This window comes from Nomia melanderi, chromosome 14 (genome assembly GCF_051020985.1).
Source record: "Nomia melanderi isolate GNS246 chromosome 14, iyNomMela1, whole genome shotgun sequence".
NCBI classification, from domain to species: domain Eukaryota; kingdom Metazoa; phylum Arthropoda; class Insecta; order Hymenoptera; family Halictidae; genus Nomia; species Nomia melanderi.
Window position 1 is genome coordinate 5,782,603 of NC_135012.1, and position 25,004 is coordinate 5,807,606.

The 25,004-nt window shown below is 42.6% G+C and overlaps 1 protein-coding gene across 2 annotated transcripts in view; it reads right to left on the minus strand.

Annotated features, from left to right (window-relative positions):
* The window catches only part of LOC116425695 (zinc finger protein rotund), a 229,993-nt gene that overhangs the window by 87,400 nt on the left and 117,589 nt on the right, over positions 1-25,004 (minus strand). For both annotated transcript variants that reach the window (XM_076373514.1, XM_076373513.1), the window contains one exon: positions 5,549-5,724. In XM_076373514.1, the coding sequence (XP_076229629.1) occupies positions 5,549-5,724 (176 nt within the window). The remainder of the gene's footprint in view (positions 1-5,548; positions 5,725-25,004) is intronic.

The window sequence follows — 25,004 nt, forward strand, 5'->3', positions numbered from 1 at the left end:
TCTCCGGCTCTCCCGGCTTCTCCTTTCCTTATTTCTTCTTTCGCCATCTTCGTTTTCCGTCGGTCTCCTCTCGCGATTATTATCTACACCTTTATCTCGCGGACGACACTAGCCCCATCATTTTATAAATTTCCTCCGGCCATCCTCCTCTCGTTCTCCTTCAACCCCCTTTTTCGCCACACTCCACTTCTTCCCCTTCGCCTTTTTATCCCCATTTGCCGAATTCTTCTCGTCACTGCACCGCGACTCGCCGCTTCATCTTTTTATCGAGAAGTTCGCTCTCCTTATCCGCACTCAATCTTCGACTTCTGTCGCATTCCAGCTCTGTCTTCCCTTCGCCGATTGCGTTTCTTCTTCTCCGCGACACTCCGCTCTGCTCTTCATCGTTCGGATTTCAGCTTCCAGTGTCATTAATTACATTACACTTCGCTTTGACCTTTTTTCACCCCTTCGTTTCCTTCTCTGACTCTTCCCGCGAACCTGAAACTTCTTCCTCGTTGCTCCGCCGTTCCCGTCCACCATTTTTATTTATTATAGTTTACTTCGTATCTGGCTTCTCACTTTATATCTTCACGTATGCGAGTCTCCCTTAATTGCATGTTCTCGTCCACGAGTCGCGTGTTTCTTTCCGCCCACGGACCACGCGTCTTCTTCTTTTTAAGCTCCCTGCACACGGTGAAACTTGTTGCGACGCACGCGTCGAGTCCTAGGTTTCGAAAGACTCGCTCCGATATCCATTTGCCGTCGCATTATCGTTCCTTCTCGGTTTATCGTGCGACGTCTGTATTGAGAACCGTGCACGTTAAGTGTTTAACATAAAGAAGCAAAGACAGAAACAGGTGAAAAGGAAGTTAACACGGAAGAACAAATTCTTCAATTTTGCGTTATCGATCGAACCGAAGGCGAATGAACCCATCAGCTACAGAAATTATATCAGGTGATTTTACTTTTTATTATCAATCATAAAATTCTCCCAAAAACTGGCAATCCTAATCAATCTTTTCCTCGCAACTTATGCGGAGCTCTAACTTTTTCATCAACGTTAATTGCATCGAGAACCAATTCCCGATGCAGAACCGCGCGCGTCGCGGCGTGTATCATAAAAATCGACAGTCGAGCCGCGCGTCGGAACATGTTTCATCGTGTGCAGAAAGCTTTACGTTCCCCCCGGCCCGTTCGGCGCTATTCCGGCGTTTCCACGGCCCTTCTTCGGCATATTTTTCCGTTTGACATTTCCGAGCCGCATCAACACGAACCGCCCCCCGTCCCGATCCCCGCCCCGCGAGACTGCCCGCAAGACCAGAACGCCGCGAAATTTAACGAAATCCATCATCGGCGCACATAAATCTTGCTGTCCGGTTGCGTAATTACGGATTCCCGGCCACTTCCGGGTCTCGCGCGTCTTCCGAGAAATCATCGGGGGATCATTACTAGACCGCGGATCGTATACGCATTTATAGCTCGGCCGTATATACATACACGGTGGTTCTTTTTTCGAGATTCATAAAACACGGAATCCCGAAGAATTCAATGGAATTTTATTTTAATACGATTAAGAATTCTATGCTCCGATCAGTAGGAAGCGGAGAGGAAGATCAACGACAACCGTTTTAAAAGCGTTTTTAAAAGGCTACGCGCGGCGAACGCTAAGCCCCCGGAGTGAGTGTCTTCTGCTGAAGGGGGATTAGGTTGGCGATTTTCGATGGCGAACGTTCGACCGGATTAATTAATAAAAATGCACAAACAGTGCGCTCGGTGGTTGGCGGCGGGCGGCGGTGGTGGGGTTGTTATTACGCGTGGTAATCCGTAGGGGATAATCGTAAGTGCCATTAGCTCATAACAAGAAAATAAAAAGGCACCGGAAGGCGGGAGTGGAGGGGGTGAGGGGGGAGGGGAGGGATGGGGATAGAAGGTAAAGGAGAAACAGAACAACCGAAAGAAGAGAAAGTACAAGGACCCCGGCCAGGCTTTCACGCTCGCTCCTTCTCCGTCGGGCAGTTAAAGGATTAAAGGACTTTTTTAAATCCGCAAACAACCCCGAAAAAGGGTTAGAGCGACGCGTTTAGGCAGATGCACCCGTGAAATCCGGTCGTAAACGCTCGTCGCCAGGGAAAACATCGGCGACGGCTCAATTTTCGAAAATCGCCTGCTACTCGTTTTCAACCCTTCCGCTACCTGCCTCGACGGGGCCAAACACTGGAAGAATGAAACGGACTGATGAAAGGAGAAGGAGAAAAAAGAGAAAGAGGACACGCTGTTCGTTCGCTCGTTTATGCAACCCTTTCACCGGCTGACGCGAGGATTAACCGATTGCCTTCGCTAATGTGTCGGACAGGACTGTTTTGGAACTTTTCAACGAGGATGTAATCTAATATAGAAAGGGTGTTCGGGAAATAATAGAGGTTTCGACTTCTTCGGGATACTTCCGTGGCGCTCGACGCGAACGTAGGTTCTCAGTGAAGAAGATACTACGAAGATACCAGGAAGAAGTAATTTTCGAGACAATCGACTTATTACTTAATTAACAGTTGACTAACAGTTAGAGAACAGTGAAGGTAGGTTTAATTAGTAACAATTAACACGTTATCCGCCGATCGCTGTTCCGCGCTGCAAGGATCAACGACTTCTCTATCAATCCTGCGATACTAACGGCAATCGCAATGAACCAATAAATCCTTTCGACTAACACAACCGATACCTCAAGCTATTACATAAAAGAAACTATTAAACTTTCCAATGTAGCGTAAACACTGGGAAAACTATTAAACCGTTCGACGGCGAGCGCGGTCTATTAATCTATTAATAGGCGGCAGACAAAAATAAACCGATCAACCGAAAGAAACGCGTGAAAAAGTTCGCAAGGTAGACGTGCGTCGATTACAGAGAAATGTATCAAGATCGGCAGATTGTAACGATCAACGCGATGGAAGCACGCGTCGGCGAGCCTCGGATCGGGAAGCGTCTAATATTCGTCCGCGAGTCGAGCCGGGCTCTCGAAAGCGCGATAATCCGAGGCTTTCGACGCGCTAATCCACGACGGAGTCGGAGGATTACAAGATGTAAACGGCAAAGCTGTCGTCGTAAACGAGCCCGGCGCGCGATTTCGAGAAACATAGTCGGGGCCAACCCGTTTTCCCTCTACCTGCGAGCCCGGGGCTCTCCGTTGAGACGACGCTCGCAGGGCGAGACGCGAAAACGGAGCTCGAACAGGAATAAAATCGATATACGGCGGCGTGCACGTGCGACGGGAAACCGAGGGAAATGATTCCCGCGCGAAGAAGTCGACGCAGGACACGTTTTCCCGAGTTTCTGGGAATCCGTTGGCAAGGGTCGCGTAATTCGACGCGCGTCCTCGAAAGGAAATCGAGAGATTTTCACCGCTATCGTTCGACATTTTTTCGAAAAAAAAAGAAAGAAAGAAAGACGAAGGAACATATTTTACGTATAAGGGCTGGAGTCTCTCCACCGTCCTCCCCCGTGAGCGTGACTATTTGTAGAAAAGGGTAGAAGCCCTTCTCCGGTTGCCTAAATTTTTCATCGGGTAGAATTATTTATTTTCTCTTTGTCTTCGTGACTTCACTTTGATGTCTACATCGCGCGAAGTGTAATTTGCTTCGGGAACACGGCGATTCACTTCTCGAGAGTGAAGTATGATTGAAAGCTCGTCAATACGTAATGAGATAAAGATATATATTCGACGGGAGACGCGCGAAGACACGGTCGCCGGACAAAGCGACGGATTCTAGTGAAGTTGCCCGGGTAGAACTTGACCCTTTTCATTCCTGGAAGCTATTATCCTTTAATTATTGACCAACGTGTACCGGGAAGTAATGATAGGACTGTCCTGCGAATCATATGGATTACTGCACTCGGTGGCATTGCGCATACTTATATACATTTAAACTTAATCCCTTGAAGATTGTTTGAAGTATACAGAACCTTCTGCCGATTCTGCTGAATCAGACGTTAATGCTAAATAATGGAGAATGAGGAAACTACGTACTGATTTCTCGCTGTTTGAATAGTTCAATCATTTGTTTGCTACTTGATTCTCCATGGAAGGGATTGATAAAATGGGTTAAGAACTTAATTCGGAATCAGAATGGGGAAATAAAGTATTCGATTGAAGTATTATAAGAGACATCCGGAACTTCATGTGCCCCATTAATGTGCAGTCTACGCAATTTTATACTTTATTCCACGTAAATGCATAGTCCGCAGTTTAGCGAAAGGAAGGGGTGAAAAGGGAAGAAGTTCTGTGAAGTATTAGAAATTAATCAGCGTACTTCGAAAAGTTGTTGAGGAAAAAGAAATAAGGGAGAATTATGAAGGAAGCTTTTCAAAGGTTTGCGAGTCGCGAAGATGGATGCATAGAAATGTAGAAGGGTGGATTAAGTACGCGACAGATACCGGAAGAGGGGAATCCTGGCAGAGAGAGAAAGTCTGTCCCCTTTTTTTCCTACCCCCCCCACCTAGACACGACATAACGGTGTATTACACCAGGAGCGGAGAAAAGTGGTTGCTGGCATGAATGGCCAGTGTTTTACAACAGTGGCGAGAGTCGAATAACCCTCGTGGCTTTGTTGAATCGCGGCTTTTACGAATGTACCTGCGGTAAAAATCAGCCACTGTGCGCACGGAAGCCTCAGGGTGGGCCCGCAACGGGCCGCAAAGGGTTGAAGCGAGTTATAAAACGAGGCTATAATCGGCTCTCCGTGGAGACCGTAGAAAAATGTCCAGTTACGTTTTCCACAGGTCCCACTTCTTCGTTGCTTTCCAGTAATTTAATTGCACCCACTTAGCCTGTCAATTTCTTTTTCGGTGGATTTTGCGTATTATTACTTTATCGCCAACCCTTCCGGATTAGATTAGGTAACTGTTCTTCGCTTTTAAGAGAGAAAGCCGTTTTATTTGTAGAGTACTCCTCAGTTTTTTAAGATTCTCTTCTTTGATTCGTTACCGATTGTTCAGAATTGTGTGATAGGATTATCTTTTCAGGTGGCAGTCGATAATGGCTTGAATCGGTGATTATTATATTTGGTGTATTGTTCTAAGGGATTGTGTGGTGGTATTTGTGTGTATACATGTGGAGAAATAAATTGGGAATTTTGGAGGTTTGAAACTTTGTAGCTTTAAAACTTTAAAGCTTTGAAACCTTGAAACTTTGAAACGTTGACGCTTCGAAACTTTGACACTTTGAAACGTTGACGCTTTGAAACTTTCGAGCTTGGATCTTTGAAACTTTGAAATTTTTGAATTTTGAAACTTTGAAACTTTGAAACTTTGAAATTTTTGAATTTTGAAACTTTGAAACTTTGAAACTTTGAAACTTTGAAACTTTGAAACTATGAAACTTTAAACCTTTGAAACTCTGAAACTTTGAAACTTTGAAACTTTGAAATTTTGAAAATTTGAAACATTGAAGTTTTCAAGATTTGAAACTTCGAAGTTTCAAAAACTTCGGCTATTATACCCGTCGAACGTCTATCATCACGGACACCTCATTATTCCCGAAACAAAAGAAAACAAAAACTTCCAATCGACTCACCTGTGGGCACATCTTGCATTGGTACTTCCTCGGCGGATGGGAATGGGGCCCGCCCAAATGGGGGTTCAAATGCGACGGATGAGAGGGTTTCACGGTCAAAGGCTGAGGAACCACCAGCAAACTCGCCGGCGGGCTTCCGCTGCTGGATCCTCCGGCTCCTCGGTATTGATCCTCCCCTGAAATCATCGATCTCGAATCAACCATCGTAATCTTTGGTTGCCGCCTCAACCTTGATCCAATATCATAAATCGCGCGACGCACGCTCTCGGGGACAGGTTTCCTCCACACGCGATTTCCGGTAAACAATCGTCAAGGTGCGCGAGCGACGATCATTCTAACGAGTTGTAAATAGACCGACCGCGTCGCGTTGCGTCGCGCGCTAGATATTCGCTTGGGAACTCGGTTACAGGCAAATTTTTCCATTGATTTCTCTATTTTTCGAGAGCCGTAGCCGATCGAGCGAAATCAAACGATGTTTTTCGTAATCATCGTCTGCCAGATTAGAAAGTGACTCTCCGTATCAACCGGGAATAATATTTATTTATTTACGGGACAGCCGATAACCGGTGAACGGTGGTAAAAACCGGGGAAAGATTCTGCTCGCCACTCACCGGGACAATTAGCCCGAGATAATACGTCAATTAGGAAACCTCTGAAACGTATCGTCGGAAGAAACGAGACGGAGAAAGGTGGTTAGAAAAGGAAAATTGTCTGGAAGCTAATGGATCGGCGCAACGATCGCGGAACGCGCGAACGGCGAACTAAAAATAACAAAGAAACGTTGCAAAATTCAAGGAACTCTGGTCGACCGGCTTATCGTCGCGACCGATCTGGATTAAAAGGGTAATAATTAGAGAACATTACGCGATGCCACTGGAACGGAGTATCGTTTGAAAAATCGTTAGACATACAACCGGTCCTGTTCGCCACATTATTTTCGTGGATCGCGATAAATAAGCCTAGATGATAGATAGAAACAGTCTACATCGGCGCGCTTGTCGTATTAGCGACGCGCGTGTACCTGGTAGATTGAAATCTCGGTTTAGGTTGTTAAAATGATCGAAGGAAACGGCGAATGGATAAAGCGATCGTTTCGACAACAATGTTAAAATACCGGTTGAGTTATTGCCGCAAGAGAAGATAACGCGCATATACATATCTCTCCAAGATAAATTTGTAGTTGCTTTCACTGCGATCGCAACAGAAAAAGTCTTAAGCTTTTCGTTATCAAGAGAAACATTCAAGGATAATTTCACAAATCGTTACGATACTCCGAGGACGTATCTATAAGGTGTCCCAGGTTTTCTCGATAACATTGTCGGTATACACCGATCAAACTAAAAGCAACGAGATCGCGCAAGAAACACGAATAAATTTAATCTCCTTATCTGAAACTACTATGTAATATTTCCCAACAGAATATTCCAGATTTAATCGCACGCCATAATATCCATAAAAATAACTCCGTCAGTGTTCGTTTCGTTTACAGTCTCTCGCGTATTGTTTTATTTCGACTTGCGGGACGTACCTTGCTGACAACCCTTTATTTTTCCCTGAAACCGGAGGGGGGGCCGTGCCTCTTCCGTCTTTCGGTTTTACGAGGACGAGGAAACGATAAAGTTTGATCCCCGGCGAACGGTTTTATCAATTGATCGTCGAAAATCACGCGGAATGGCCGCGATAAACGTCCGCGGAGGATAATTAATGGAAGGTATCCGTGTGATATGAAGGATTGCACGATCACGGAGAGAAAGAGAGGCACGCGGACGCCGATTGACGCAACACCGAGGGGCAAGGATCCTGGCAGGTTGCAAGGACGAGCGATCCTGCGTTACGAGTGGCTGTCGTTGGAGTCGAGCTCTCGATATCGAGATCGGTGTGCTCGCTCGCTCACACAAGCGAGCCGCGGCAGCAGGTGCATCCGTTTCATGTGTGCGTGTGCTCGAGTTTCCGTTGCGCCTGAGAGCTTGTTTCTATCAGAATTTTTACTTTTCCCTCTCCGCTCCCACTCCCCGCAACCTGCGCGACAACGAAATAGATCAAATTCTATCCGAAAGAGAGATTCGCTTTTATTACGGGTGAACCGGAGGAACGGAACCTTTCGATACTCGGGGAATATAGATCGAATATAATAAAATGCAGTTAGAAGTCAAAGAACGGAACGCGCCTGCCAGGGGAATTCGCCGGAAGTTTGGGAAACGATTCAATGGAACGTGTCAAAGGTGCGAGGAACGGAAAAAAGATTCGCGAGAATGTTAACCGTTTGACGGGTAATGAGGTGCGAGTGTTATGGAGAATTCTAGTTTGAGTTAATAGGAGTTCGTTGTATATAGACAGAAGAGACTATAATTATTCTGATTATTAATGTTATGCTTTCAACGTGGACGTGTTATAGAATGGACGGAAAGTTTCTTTGCGAAGATGATTAATGCTAATAAAATGCGTCAACTTATATTGAATATCATCATCTTGGTAAACGTGCGTGTCGATTTTGACTGATACAATTACGCGAACGTGTATTCTAACACTTCCTTTTAAACGTTTCCAAAATCTAAAGGAAAGAATATTAATATTTCTAGAATTGATCGAGTAAATCGCGTAATGTACGTCCGAGAACCTAGTATTAATCTTCAGTGAACAGATACTGTAGTGTTATGTACAACGAACAATTATTTGATTATTCTGATGATTGTTATGGTTATTTTCCACTTACCCGACGCGTTAAATGCCACGTCGATCCTTCGTAGTTCATTTATTTCCGTTTGTTGCCCATATACTCCACGCGAAGAGGTAAGCAAACTTAAGGCACTCATGGATCGTTAAGGGTTGATAGTAAAATAAATCTAGCGTGTGTAGTCGCGAAGAAAATCGTACAGCAAGGGGTTAAAGAGCTTAAAGTCTGTTCCCCCGTTCCCCTTTCTGGCTCGCGTCGGGCCGGTTTATAGCGTTCCCGATTCCCCCGTTCATTTTTGCTCCCTTTTTCGCGGTCGTTCGAGGTCGTCTCTTTCCTGCAAGATGAATTTCAGGCGCGCGCGCGAGTGCGAGCGCGAGTGCACGAAGAAAGTCGGGATCGGCAGGCGGCCGCGTAAAAAAACCAGCGGAAGCGTTAGGAACGTTAAACGAAGGAAGCTGTAATGAATTACGTATCTGATCCGTTTCCTGCCGGCTGGAGAAAAACTATCGTTCGGTTTTGCGAGCCATCGGACATCTTAAAAAATCAGATTCAATTACTGGAGCGGTTCGCCCCAGCCACCGAATTACCTCTCGCGTCTGCGAACCGACCCGTTTCGACGATCCTGCGTTCTTACGGCGCTTTCTCCGCCTCTTTGCCTCACGATCGACTCTTCCTCTTCGTGTCCGATCAATAAGAACTTCCAAAATCTCGATGAACCTGGCGATTCTCCTCGCGATCTCGCTCGATCAGGCTACTGCGATGATTTATTAACCCCGTGCACTCGAAAGTTTTTCACTAGAAATATTCAGCACTCTTTGGTAAAATATAGACGATGCTTGTTGCGACTGATGTAAATAATTTAATCGATAAATTGAGGGATGAAAGTATTTTACTTTGATATTTTGTAATTTATAGCTTTATCTCTCGAGTACGAAGGGTTGAAAAACAGGAAAGGGTTTGGCAGTTATTCTATGCCTACGTTTATTATAAAGGTTGTTGGTCGAGTGCAGAAGTGTATTAATCACTTTTCCTTCTTTTAATAAATTATGACGGTTTCATTGAGCACGATTGTGAGGAGAGTCGTATGGCAAGGTTCTATCAAATAAAAGGAGAGTTTGATAGAATTATTCTATGCGCGCGTTTATTCCAAGATCCAAGTGAAATTTAGTTTGGATGAAAAATTAAACGACATTCAGAGTTTACAAATTCGACATCGTTACGAATTTGATAGAGTATTGTGAAACAGGGGATTGAACTTGAAAATTACTTTTTTTTCCTAAATTGTATTCACTAAAACCTCAAATCATATGATCGTGTCATGAAAGTGCATGAAATAATGATTAAGTTAAGTGCGTTCGACGAGCATACGCACCTTAAAGCTTGAAATGATACTAATTCTGTCAACGGTGAATTCTTTATTTCTCAGACGAACATGTAATTCTCTTTTGCTTCGGTTTCCCATTAAAATATGAATATTCGTCCTTCGTTTGACCAGTGTACACTCCATCTTTCCATCTTATCGCGCACAAAACTCGAGATTTTTCAAACTAAACTCCGCAGTTAACAGTTTGAACAAAGACAACGCGAGGAAAGGAAAGCTCAGGAGTCTCGAATTATTCTTTCTTCCCCTGAAAAATATCTTCTTTCAGTTTCCCTGGCAGTCTTTCCATTATCTCTAACCGTTCAACAAGAAGCTCCGAAGCTGAAGAAACGCTGGGAATCGAAGAAGCGTGTCTCTCGTGGATCTTCGCTCGGAGAAGAACAACGAGAAAACAGTTCAGCGTCGATACCTGTGACGGGAGCGAATCGCAATGCTAATTAATCTTCATGTTGAGCAGGTGACGAACGACGACGCGCGTTAACGCGACGCTGAAAATTTTTGCAAATCACCGTTTCGCGGGACGTTCTTCTCCGTTTGCTTTTTTGTGTATCTCGCTCGTACACCAGATCCATTACCATCGCATTATTCGACGTTATCTTTGTTTAATTGACCGGACTTGCTCGCGTAATTGCTCGCGGATGCATGCAACCGCGATAGTTTAGCCCGGGGATTCTGTATTTTTAATTTGACCCGCGGCGAACATTCGATATTCGTTGCCTTCACCTTTCGCGAAAACATTATCTTAATGCCTGCTCGAGAGCTACGTCGATTCGCTCGCTTAACAAGCAGATCCTACACAAATACCAGCTCTTCGATAATGAATTGGCAACTTAAAGGAATCAGAAGTTTCCACGCGCACCTATTTGAAATCCTCTATATCCGATTGAATGTAACACTTGCTAGAAAGTGATAGCAATTTTCTCATTGCAACATTTAATTCACAATTAACGTAATTCTTTTGTTCAACACAAGCTTCTGAATCTTATAAACGTTCGATACACGTTTACATCGATTCTCATCGATGCAACTACTGGATACGTCCTCATCGTCTATTTTCAAACCTCCGACTTCCAAGATCTGAATGAACAAACTTCAATTCTTGTTGCCGTTAACATAAAACCACAGGAAGAGTTAAATCGACCCTCAGAATGTCTATTTCGCAAGTATTTCAATTACAAGCGCGTTTTCGCGGAAGATTCTCAGTGAAATCCGTGTATCAGTACGGACACAAACCTAACAAACCCTTCGAATCTCAAGAAACGTGTTCTAATTTTCACGAAAAACTGGAAGTAAGCCACTGCGATTGGTTTCAGCGTCGACACGCGTTCATCTGCTCCCGAAGCCGTCGAAGGAACGAAAGCAACCGCGAGGCAAGAACAAGGAACAAGCTCCGAGCATATTATTCTGCAAGCATGTGCTCAACTTCCGAAAAACGCTGCTTTTTGGGCAAGCGAACTTTGTAATTCACGGAGCGTCCGATTAAACGTCCGGCGAACCCCGCCTAATTCTCGTTCGCCTCTTTTTCACGGAACCGACCGTTACCGTGCGCGCGCGCTCGCGCTGGTAACAGGTACATATATAGGTACTCCTCGAGCGACGATCGTATTTTTCGCCGAACTGGCGTCGCAGAATCGCGACCACGTAACCGTTCTCCTCGCGGCACAACTAATTGATCTTTCCAGCGCGCTTGAACCCGATAATTATCATTAGCATACGTGATCTCGTGCACCGAGAGTCCCGATCGTCTTTCTCGCTCCGAGAACGATCGACAAACGGCCGGTCAAGCTGGGCCAGGGGCGGCCGGGGGGCAGGGCAAGTTCCCCTTCGGCCAGCAATTACCGCACGCAATATCGCAACCGCGGAAAACTGCAGCGCGCGCTGTTTTTCTACATAACTCCGGCTCGGATCGTGAACGCGACCTTTCGTGATCGCGCCGCGGCGTTTCTGGCGCTCCGGCCGATCTTCTGGACCAGTTACGGCGATCTCGGTAATTTAATTAATTTGCCGCGCGCAGGGAAATAAAGCGAGCACGAACGGCGTGCCCTACGAGCGGAGAGAACAGAAGGAAACGAGCTGGTATTATGATAGCGCATCGACGTGGCTCGCTCTCTCGAAAAATTTACACCTTTCGTTTCCGCGTCGACGCGATCTACGTTCCTCTTTTGTTAGGATTGAATTTATGGAGTGTAATGGAGACGAAGAGGAAAGATTCGTCGAATGGAAAATGGGATTAACACTTGCGACCAGCGTCATGTGAATGTGATGCGGAGAGAAAATTGGATTGGTTGCGTTTGTATTTTATAGTAGGATTAGCGAGCAGGTGGAATGACTTGTTTCGAGTTTTTTTTATAGAAATTGAAGTAATATGTTTCTTGAGATTCGAAGATTCTAGTCTTGTATCTGTAGAAATACTAATTTATTTCTCGGTCTTCCGCAGAAGTGTCTTCAGAATTGAAATACTTGCGAGATAATTATTGTGAAGTGGGGCAATTTGATCTGTTCGATAGTTTTCTTGATTATTGATATCTTAAAAGTCTTGAGAATTTCGAAATGATCTTGCAAATAAATGGAATCGCTCGAATACTGTTCGAAGAAACTGAAAATAATTTATCGTCACAATTTTTATGTGACAATAACACGTTTCTCTGTATAATGTATCAATTTGAGAAATATTGAAATAAAATATCTTCGTTCCTCAATGTGTGATTTCTGTTCGAGTTAGTTTCACAAAATATCGTCTTTACCTCATCAGAAAATGTTAAAATATTTCTCGTGAAAAACTTCCGAGTGCAAAGGGTCAACTCGTTAGTGCCAATGTTAATGAGATATTGTATGCATGAAATAAACGCTGTTGTTTAAATAAGTGTGTTTCGATCCTATGTTCCTTTGAACTTACAGTTGAGATCGTATTCGTTATTGCAACGCGAAATTATGTATTAAGCGTGTCCAAAGTTTACTACCTGTTAACAAAGCGTACGAGCGATCGCGATTGCAAGGTATCAATTAGCGCGAGGCGAATATTCGTTTTTCCTCTGTCGAGCGTAGAATAATTGTAATAACGGTGGCGCGGCGATTCGTGCAAACGAACGGGGCGACGCAACGACACGAGTCCTATTTCGTAACTGTGCCGATTCTCGAACGGCAATTTCGATGCCGCGCCGAGAAGTATGACTCGGCGAAGCGAGAGGGGAAAAAATATTGGCACTCGCGTCGATACCTTCAATCGAGTATCGCAATTTTCTGTGTCACGCCGCGCACGCGATCCTCCGGCGTCCAAGGAAATCGTCGGAGACAAACGTGGCGGGACAATTTTCGTCGTGGCAACCCTTTTCCACGCTCCTCTCTATCGGGTGTACAATTTTCTGGTTACCCTTTCAGCGGCGCCGTTCGTGTTCGTTATTAACCCTTTGCACTCCGTTCTCGCCACTGTTGACGTTGTAAGATAAGTTTGTAACTTCGTTTCTAGCAAAACATAACTTTAACCTTTTAACAGTCCAGAGACACCTCTCAGTCGTCGATTGATTTTTGACGCAGCAGAATTGTACAGATTAATGTTTAATATTAAACTTTGTATAATGAAATATTGGAAATATTGAACAGTGAAATGTTGGAATAAAATAGAATTGTCCCTCAATTTAAGTGCGATTTCTCGTTAAGTTCAGAAAATGTATCTCATTCAGAAATGTTGAGTATTTCCAGTGAAACACTTCTGGAGTGCAAAGGGTTAAGTATACAATTTTTCATAGAGTGAAATACTTCTGGAATAGTAGTTCGTAGTAAAAATGATTTCGAGATGCTGAAAAGTTATATTCAAAATTGCTCGGAGTACAAAGGATTGAAAAGACATCTAGGCATCGGATTCTCTTTCTTTATAACGATTCATTATTTAATTCATTCCATACTATGTTTGAGAAAACTGAACTGGGATAGCGATTTTCAGTGACATCAACTTATATCGGTATATATATAAACTCCAATATCATATTGTTATGTAACATACTTTAACTCTTTGAGATGACAATACAAATTTATTATAGAACGTTGGAAATTGTTTGGAAAAGTGCCACACTTATAACAGATACATTGACACACTGTGCCACAGATTATAAAAATTCAATCTTATTATACTGATGATAAATAAACTTAATGTAAAACGTATTTTATCGCTCTAAATTACTCGAATTCATTTCCCTAAGAATAGACACAAGTTTACACCCAACCATGTTGAAGATAAATCAAATGCAAATGATTAAACAGACGATCAGTTCTAAACAGATTTAACATTTCCTTAAATGCTATGGTAATCAGCGAAGTCAGATAACTAAGTATCGTCGTATAAAAAAGAGATTTCTTGTTGGCAGTGCGCAACATGTTAAAATCGACGCACAAAGAACTAGAACGATCGCGATTTTGTCGATTATTCATTGCTCTATGAAGAATTTTCATCTAGTTTTCGTCGCTCGATACAGCGATTTTCGATTTCGCTGGATTCATTGCAAGATTTACGTTCGTTTCCTCTCAAGAAAGAGTCACGGCGGCGAAAAAGTTTCGCGTAGGTCGCAGAGAGGCGAGCGAAATGGAAATAAAAGAGACTGCTAAGTTTAGACGCAAACGTAATCCGTCCGAACCGAAACGAGATGCATTATTTCTTCAGGCATTTTTTTGTACACGTCTCTCGTTCGGAACGATGTTCTTCTTCCTCCCCACGGCCCCGCCTCGTCGCTGTTCATCTATAAAACTCGAAATTTCGATACAGGATGCAGATTCGTCTTAGCTTGTTTACACGCCGAAAACCGAGGACGATCAACATTTTTCTGATCGAGTGTTTTGATGCGATGCTAATCGGCGGCTATTTATTATTATGTTTTCTCGTTCCTTATGCCGCTCGTCCAGGTTTCCTTCTCTTTTTTAATTCATTATTTCGAATGAGTCGCTGAACGTATCGACGATAAACGCGTACGTGATAAAATATGCATTGCGCACGTTCCTGTGACGCGAACAAAGTTGCCGTGAAGTTGATGTATCATCTAACCTGTCGTGCGCGAGAAAAATATATTAATTAGGTAATGTTCTCTTACTTTATTTGCGAGCACTTTTACCTTTGCGTTATTAATGTAATGGCAGTACTATATTGATATAGTAGATGATATTAATACTATATTAATAGTAGTGATATCTCAAGCAACAGTAAATAATATTAATCCACTGCCCTATGATCTTTTCTTTTATGATCATGATAACAGAAGAGTAATATTTCATTTTAATTCGAAGGAATCGAGTAATATCCACGTTCGTTAAATTCTATTTAAAATCTTCGCGAGTTTCACGCGTTATTGCAAGGCGAGCAGCTAATACAATAATACTATATTCACACTACGTTAACAACGGTACAATATCAGTCCACCGATAACGAAATTTTCCCGAAACAATCCGCGAGTCCTCGATCGCGATCATTAATATTCCGCGATCACCGCGTTATCCCTGATGCGCTCGAGCCCTCCTCTCACCTTGCTCCGTCATCCTCCGTATTCTTTCGTGCTGTGCATTACCGGCGATATTATAATCATTTTGATAAATTGCAAATGATCGCGGACGGGGCGAGGACAAGCAGCGGACCTTCCGACTGTCTTCTTCCTCGCGGGAACGTGTAACCGACGTCGTTCGCGGCGAGCGTCGCACGCGTTAATTCCGTCGCGCGTTTTCATCTCTCTCGCCGGGGATCATTAATGAGCGGCATGACGTCAGGCTGCGCCCGCGGCGATCTACGCGACGTGTAACTTTAATGGAATTATCGCGGGAGACCGTTTCGGCGCCTCCGCGCGTGAAAACCGTCCTTTTCATCCCCGGCGTTCCTCTTTGTCGCCGGTTCATTCAGTCGTCCGACCGTCTTCCCTCGTTGCTCCTTCCTTTCCTCGCGAAAAAGAAACTTCCCGGGAGAGCTCGCGGTATTTTTATTGTCTTCCTTTCTGTCCAATTGTCTCCCCTACACGGGCAAGAGGAATCGGGACAAGAATTTCGTCGCCTTCTCGTCCTCCGTTGCTTTTGACGAGCTGTTTATTTACAGCACTGGCGGAAGATCGGGGAACGGTTTTGTGTAACGTTGGGAAAATAGATCGGTCGTAGTAATTAATTAGTTATTCATGCTACCGAGTGATGTGTTCGTTTAGTAGTTCAGTAATTTAGGAGGGAAGTGTTTAACACTAGAATTACCGAGCAATTAGAGTGATCGTTCCATAATTAACACTAGAACTACCGTACCAGTCAAAATGACTGGTTTCAATGTTTTTATTTCGTAATTATTGACATCTTAAAAGCATCGAATATTCGAAGTGATCTTGAAAGTAGATAGTTTCACTTGAATACTATAATGAATGTCTGAAGAAATTGATAATAATCAATTATTACAATTTTTATAGGGATTACATGTTAATCGTATTAAATGCTCGGTAGTTCTAGTGTTAAAAGAATGAAAGAAGTATGTATTGATCTATTCGTACAAATACACAGATGTCTTTTGTAATTTATTACAAAAGCATCTTTATAGTTTCAGGAATCGTGCAATAAGAATGTCTAGATGCGTCATTTTATTGGTCTGGTAGTTCTAAAGTTAATGGAGTGTAGTCTACTGGCGGAAATTCTTTATTAGAAAAGAGGAATTGTTTTCTTCTTGCGTTCTATTGTTTCTGAAGTACTGTTTATTTATTTGAAGATCGAGGAACGATACCGTCAGAAGATGTATTGATATCAAATAACCAGTTGTTCGCGTCGAGTTTCAGTTTAGTTTAGCAATCCACTGGCGAAGCGTTTAACGAAGTAAGTGCGGCCGACGTTCAAGAGATTCAAGAAAGTTACAAAAATTTGGACCAAGATGAATGTTGCACGGTTTCTGAACATCTTATTTCGTTAGGAATACAGTTACGACTCGGTCGGAAGTTTTATGGGAGTTGGTCCGTGTAGTCGGAGTGATAAGATGAAGTGAGGGAGGGAAAAAGTTTGCGGGGAGGGAGACGAGAGCGGCCGAAGGAAGTGGAAGAACAATAGAAACTTCAGGAAATAAATCAACAAAGAGCGGAGAACAAGAATAACGATCGCATCTGGTTCTATTATAAACCCGAGGACGAGTTTATCGATGCTATTGATCGAGAACGAGCGAATTAATTGTTCCCCCTCGAAAACGTGCGAAAGTTTCCGCGCCGCGCAGCGCCGGGTTTCGAGTAAACCGTCGCGCCGTGGAACCGAAAAATCATTCTCGCAACGGAAGCTGTCGAAACGCGGCGTGTCCTCGGGCGAACAATGCCGCGGACTCGTAATTACGTGAACGCGAATCGCTCGATGGACACTTGAGCAACGACAGAAGACGAAGGAAACATTCGGATTACGTATGAAATCGTGGCGCCACTAATCTACGACGATTTCATGGGTCACTCTAGCGTAGATGGCGACCATTTTCTATACGACTAATTCACGACCCGCGATTAAATATTAAATCGTTCCGATGTAACACTCTGATAAGGTTCTAGAAATTTCAGCGCGCCATTGTTTCCCAAATGTTCCAATTGTGGGACTTTGCGACAGTAGGTTTGTACTGGTGTTCGTTGAACGGTTTGCTCTATTTTTCCTAGGAAAGTTGATGCTCATTTCGTTCTTGGAAATCAGAGATTTGTCGTTTGATATTTGTCAAATAATTATAAAATTCGGTATGAGTTAAATTGGCGCGTTGAAACGGTTAAGAAAGAAATTGGTTTGTGTCTGTGTCGGTCAGAAGACAATGTGGTTAAGTCCATGAAAAAAATTGAGAAAATTAATGTTTTGGCTTCTCAAATGGTTATACAATATGTTCAGGAGTTATAAAAAGGGGGGCTTCCCGAGCTAGAAAAAAACGAAGAACCGAATAAATCATAACTAGACACGATACTTTATCCGTTAAAATTGACAAAGCACAGAAAATATCAAAAAATCCACTTAACCGTTTCTAGGGACTTACTTGTTAAACAACGTATTCTATTATTTCTAGTAAACTTAATGTTTAAATGTCAATTGGCGCGTTTGAATCATTAAGAAAACATATTAGTTTTCACTTACCACGTTGACTGCCACAAGAATTTCTAGGGTTTTATATAATAATACTTATTTTTTAATAATAACGGAAAATGGTATTGGGAATAATTATTAATGACTTCATATCACAGTAGTCATATTACACTGTTATTTAGCGACTTACGTTATTAAATATTTTTATTTAACATCATTTTTATTGCAATTGTTCTTCAGCAAAAGCTCCGGTCATCGGTGACCACCGTGACAGTCAACGTGTTAACACATTGCGTACCGGCTAATTTTCAAAAAACTAAATTGTGCGGACGGCAATTTTCACTGAGGTCAACTTATATCACTATACACGAAAAAACTCGGATATAATATTGTTATGTAATATATTTTAAACAGATAATCGATTCGAATGAAATTTTATATTTTTTTCAATGCTGTGGTAATTGGCGAAGTCGCACAGCTAAGTGTCTTTATATACAAACGAGATTTCTCGTTACCGGTACGCAATGTGTTAATCCTTATTTTTCCAAGTCACTTCACGAAGATTCAACGAAGAAACAACAGCCTTCTAGTCGCATTATCGTTGCGCCGAGCAAATGAGCGATATGTAAATTCGATTCAGCGATAAAGATAGTACGAGGAGCGAAATTTAAATAAACAAGATCGCGAAAACGCGGGGGCCCTTTTGCGGAACTCAGGCCCGCGGGAAACGCGGCTAATGGCCGTGGGAGCGCGGCAATTGTCTCCATTGTGACACATGTTTATAATTGTTTACCAGCTGCGTCGGAACGAGCCGGAATTCGACGAGGCTGCCTCTTCGCCAGGGAGAATACGCTCGATTCCCCTGTCGGCCGAGAATTCTGTGTTTCTTAACCTGCTAACCGGTTGATCTTTTCATTATTGAAATCGGTATCGAACTTTTTCTCCTTGAATATACATTCTTGTTTTTCTGGGCTCGTAGTCTAAACAGGATATAATTAATTCATCTCGTCACTGTCAGCAACATAAAATGCTGCGTGGAAATAAAATCCCGGTGGAAGAATAATAAAGCAGAATACCATCCCGACGTCATTCGAAACGAAAATTTATAATATTGAAACGCTACAATGTGTAAACACGCTCGGAAGAATCCACGGGAAAAAGTCGTACCTAATATTCCTTAGGTACAAGAAACAATTCGAAATATAACCTGATCAAATGACGCCGAAAAATATAGATATCGTGAAATTAGTCGTTCCAATCGTTCGATAATGACCACTGAAAAATATAAATCCCCGGCTACGATGAGCTCGCGGAACGATCCGTGTTTCAACGAATAGCTGCACGCTTCACGGGTTGCCGATCACGGCCGCTAAATATTCAATAAGACTGCGTTTAAAAAACCAAAAGAGCAGAGGAGAACAGAGAAAGAGAGAGAAAGAGAGAGAGAGAGAGAGAGAGAGACAGAGACAGAGACAGAGACGGAGACAGAGAAAGAGAGGCAGAGAGAGAGTGAAAAAAAGTCATCTCGAGATAGAACGGAATAATAAAATCTGTTCACCTGTTATCATTACACGACTCTCGTTCGGGCCATTAAGATCGCTGTCGTAATCGCGGTGAACGCGACACCGTGGCCTGCGCTGCTCTCCACGTATTCATGAATATTCCGATCGATTGTTGTCGCGCGAGTGATCCTGACGTCATCGAGTCGGAAGGATCAAGGATCCAGCCTCCGCGCTCGCGCACTTTGCATTCGACCGAGCCGCCGATCGCGATGCACCGGTTTCGTTTCGGTACGATAAGAACCGGCTGGCAGAAGCTCGCCGGCTAATTTTCGCACGGAAAAAACGAAGGGAAGTGACTTTGAAACGGTAGTTTCCCGGGCCGAGCGAATTATGTTAATGCCGCGCTCGAAAATGTCACCCGGCGACCGAGAACCGTCGCCGATCCGCGGCGGCCCCGATTGTTCGCCGAAGCGAGACTATCTAGCGTAACGCGAGTATCGCGGGGAATTTCGAGCAGAAAGTGATCGCGCGTGTGGAAACGACGATTTCGAGTATCGAGGAACCGCCCGGAGATAGCACGACCGAAATTATGCCCGATACATCACCGTCGCGGGATTTATCGATCGATCATCGGCGAAGGGACGATTTTAATTGAACTCGCTGTTCCTTGCGTCAGGGCTCGGGCATGAATATTCAAAGCTTCAGGTTGACCAGCGCGGTTGTCACAGTCTGGAACTATCTTTTATTAAGTCAAAGATCATTCAGTCGAGTGTTAATTATACTTCTTACGACCGCGCGCGGAAAAATCGTGACACTCGGAGAAGCGTTGCGAGACACCTCTCGCCGTTGGACGCCAGTGTTGACACTGTTAATCGCTCCGTAATTTCCTGTAAATATTCGAAGGGTGAATTTCCCGTGATCGCGGATCCGTCGCCGGTGAACTCGTTTTACGAACGTCGCGAATCTCTCGGAGTTGTAGGATCTCGGGTGATTTTCGATTATGAATGTAGTATCGGATTTTCGTGGAATTAACCTGAAACGTGAAGTGTCACTTTGACTGTTGTGTCACTTGAATGTTAACACTAGATTTATGGAACCTTCCAGTTTGACGTATATTGATATATAATTTTTTAAAGATTATTTAGTAACAGTTTAAGTCGATTTCGATTCGTGCAATTATGTGAATACGCATTGCAATACTCTGGTTTTGAAGCTGAAATTTTCGCGATTTATATAGACGAACACGTAGTTTTCTAGGAACAATAGAATAAAGTGTAGAATAAATGTTCGTAAATCTAGTGTTAATAGAATAAATATTCGCATTTTCTCTGTTGTTAATCAATTATTAACGATAAAGTAGTTTTATCTATCGTAGTTAAGAAATGAATCATTGACCAAGGAGTTAATTACAGTTTCATTCCCTTTTCTCTCATTTTCACGACGTTCAACCTATCAAAAGTCATTCCTTCCAATACGTAACCCTTTACAAATGAACTTCGACATTACAGCGAGATGAAATTTTCATACTTCCAAGACTAACTCGTAAACAAACGATTTAATTACTCAAACAGCAGGAGATCGATATGTACTTCCTGTTTCTTCTATTACTTAAGCAATCATTATATAATTCAGCTTCATCTGCCGAAGGTTTTGCATATTCCAAAGAATCTTCGTCCGCAAAGTCAACCCTTTGCACTTCAAATTTCTTTTACATTGTTTCCTTGAAAACTCGTGTAAACGATTCTTCTTACTAATAATATTGAAAAACAACATAACACAATTTATTTGAAAATATCAGTAATAATATCTTGACAAACAATTACACCTGTGAATAAAACTGGCAAAGGCTTGAAACCTCCACACTTCCTAAAACTCCCAATTCAGAGCGACAACGCGCGAAAAATGCTTTTAAACAATCGCTCCAAACAAATCTGAACCTTTCGATTGCTGCTTCTTCAAAGAAATTCTCCCGCGAGCGACTGTACGGGTGCTAATTCAAAAGTCAACGTGACATCCGAAGTGCTTATCTTTCAATGGCCAAACGGATCGACAAAAGAAACCGGTGAATTCGTTCGTTCTCTTCTCTCCCGCGAGTGAAACATTTTGGTCGATGAGCGGCCGCCTCGGGCGACCATTGTCCGGGCCGGAAAGGTCCCGAAACGGGACACAGCGCCGGAATTCAAATCAGATGCACCGCTGGCAAGGTCGTTATGTCACCGGGCAACTATTAGACCACTAGTCGAGCCAGTCTCAGAAATAATTTCGGCGCTGCTCCTCTCCAAAATATTTTTCCTAGTATTTCAGCGTGATTTCCAAGGCCACACCGGTCCTCGCCGAACAAGAGAGAAAGAGAGAGACAGGGACAGAACGCGTACAGAGAAACACGAGGGAAGGGGGAAGGGATTTCTTCGGTATTTCGAAAGGTTTTTCATTAGAGAGAGTGCTCCGCGGAAATTCTTCGTTTTCCTTGCCCTCGTCCCGAGACACCGATGGAATTTCCGTGGAAGCAGATTTTTCCTCAGCCTTGGACTGCACTGTTTCCTCCTCGCGGAAATACGGAAAATTGAAATTTTCGACTGGGTAGAATGGTCGAGTTCCCGGACGATGATGGCCGCGAGATGTAGAACGAATTGAGTTTGAATTTCGAGTAACGACGGGGCTTTGGTTAGCACTGTTGACGGAGTATTGTTGATTTATGCTGAGAAACGAGATGTTTGTACGGAAATAATACATTTTTCACGCGTTAACGCGTTGACTGTCATGGCGTCACCGATGACCGGAGCTTCGAAATTACAAGATAATAATCGTAGCTCGTAAGGTAACTGATGTCGAATCGAAATGCTCAGTAGCGCAAGTAACTAGATAATGGTGTAAGGTAAGAATTGAGATAAGAAATAATTAGTAATTCTTCCTCTTTATCTTTATTACAGAGAGAATAAGTGGTACATAAAACGCTGATGTTTTTCGGGGCAGTCAACGCGTTAACCGCCATGTCAGTCACTGATAACTAACGCTTCTGAATGACTAGACAATCGTAACATACGAGATAACCGATGTGAAATGAAAATGTTTAATAACGTAGCTAAGTTCATAGTAGTGTAATGCAAACATTGTAACGGCAAATGATTGGTAATTGTTCTTGCTTTTCTTTGCTACAAAAGAAAAACTCTACGGGAAAACGCTTAAGATTTTCGTGACACTTATTCTATTAATCATTGTAAGGCATACTCCAGAAACAAAACAATACATTGGCGGCCTGGATGCAAAGTTTTCAAAAAACGGTCTGACGCGGAACGTGTTAACGAGAGGTGATCCTCACTCACTACTTGATTTCATACAGTGAAACTATAAAATTTGACATTTGATATTATACCTCGTATAACGCTCCAATTTGGAAATATTGAAATAAAATAGATTTGTTCCTTAACGTACGTGTGATTCCTCTTCGAGTTAGTTTCACAAAATATCGTCTTTATCTCGTCAGAAAATGTTCAAATGTTTCTAGTGAAAAGCTTCCGAGTGCAAAGGGTTAATAATTATTTCTAATACCATTTGCCTTTGTCATGAAAGGATATGTATTGTTACACAAAACGTTCGAAGTTCTCGTGGCAGTGAACGTGTTAAAGGTACTAATCGATGGAGAACTGTTCGAAAAGTGTTCATACAGGGAATAGAATAAACGTAATAGAAGAAAATAGAGTGACGAGTAGTCGGTTACGAATGCAAGGCTGGGAAGTAGGAAAAATGAATCTCCTTTCGATCGAAAGTTAAACCCGAGGCCCGAGAACGGCCCAGCTCGTCGCCTCCGCTGAACACGGGTTAATAGGATTTGTCCGAAGTGTCCGTGTCCCGCGTACCGTTTCTACTTAATTTAATCAGGAATGCCGAAGAGATTTTCCCAGTCGGTTTTGTTCGAAAACTACTTCCATAACTACTTTCACTCTGGCCGTGCACCGTGCAGAATCGGCCTCGTAACTGCGACTTGAATTTTTAATCGTTCACGCGGGATTATTCTTATGAATAAGAAATCCAGCTCGCGCGGCGACCAGCGGCGACGCTTCGGATAGAAACGCCGATATCTCGCGAGAGTCGAAAGGTTTCCGGGCTGACAATCAGCAGCGGGAACGGAAGAACTTTGAATCTTTAGAAAATCGAACGTATGGGACGCGAGGATATATTATCGGCTTCACATTGCGTTTGTTCACCGTTTACGGATGTTTATTATAATTCATGCTATTATTCCCGGAGAAACTCGTGTTCGTTTAAATCTCGGGAACTAGAGATTTAACAGAACTATAGTTAACACTTGAACCACCGAGCACTTAACCCTTAGCACTCCAGGTTGTTTTGTAATCTATCAGCAACTGCAATTAATTTTTATAGTATTCCTAGCGAAAATGAGAAATACTATAACATTTCGATCTTTTATTTTTCTCCTTAGTACAAAATTTGGATGTGTGGAAAATCGAATAATTTTAGGGTAGCTTCTTTAAGATTCATTAAAATATTTAATATTATAACTGGTGCAATATTGGAGCCTAGAGTTCAAAGGGTTAACACTAACCATGCCATTTTTCCAACTGTAACTAGTCAAATAACTGGCTACAAAATAGAGATAAAGAATTTAGATGAATTTTTGTTAGTGGAAACAGAAAAGGAAGAATGAACATTGAAAAACCAATCAATCGGATAATACAGAAATTGATATAAAATTGAACGAACAAAAGAAAATGCAGTATTTCAACACGCTGACTGCCACAAGAATTTCGAACGTTTTGTGTAGCAATACATATTCTTTCATAATAAAGGCAAACGGTATTAAAAATAATTATTAATAACTTGTCATCACAGTACACTAAATATTAGATTATAAATTGTATTACTAAATATTTCCATTCGACATGAGTTTATTATAATTGTATTTGTATTTAAGCAATTTTGAAGTCACATCACATGAAGTCAGAAACATCTGTCGTTAATAATAAAAGAAAAATTCGGAAATGCGTCGTTTTGACGGGTCTTAGCGTTTTGAATAGCAATACTTATTCTTTAATAACAAAGGCAAATGATATGGAAAATAATTATTAACGATTTACTATTATATTAGTCATATTACTCTATGATCTAGCTACTTATGCTATTAAATATTTTTATTTAACATCAATCTTTTTTTTGCAATCGTTCTTCAGAAATTTAAAAGCTCCGGTCATCAGTGACTACCGTGGCAGTCAACGTGTCAATATAAATAGATTGAAATACAGACTCCTGTAACCGTATCGATCAAAAGCTCGGATATTTATCTAATAATACTCATAACATTCACTATCAAATTGCGTTTACATCCAGTGTTAATGAAGTACCGAGCACGAGAGTAACGCGGTAGTGGAACGATAGAAAAATGGAAAGCAAGAAGATTCTTCTTAACGGTAGGAAAACGGTAGTAGAAGATTTTTTCCCTCTCGTCTTTACAGCAGGAATTCCGCGGGGCTGAGGAAAAGGTTTTCTCGGTCGGCAGACACACCGTCTGGCGATCGTCTAGCTTCGATGATCGGCAGTTCAGGTGTTTTTACGGTTTTCCCGGCGCTATTTTTTTCTCCCCCGGCCCGTTTCGGTTTGATGGCTTTTCCAGAGATTTTACCGTCCCGGGCTCCAAGTTTTACGATGTCGTTCCTGGATTTTATATCACGACGCCGTTCCGCCGATGAAGAACGAGTCGATTTACACGTCGCTTCACGGAAACATGGCCCGCGGAAACGAGCCCTTTTTCCGCCGTAAATTCCCTTGGAATTTACTTCACCTTCCCGCCGGGAAGGAACCGCAAGGGATGGTTTCCATGTCGCTTCATCGCCGTTGTTTCGCTTTTAAATA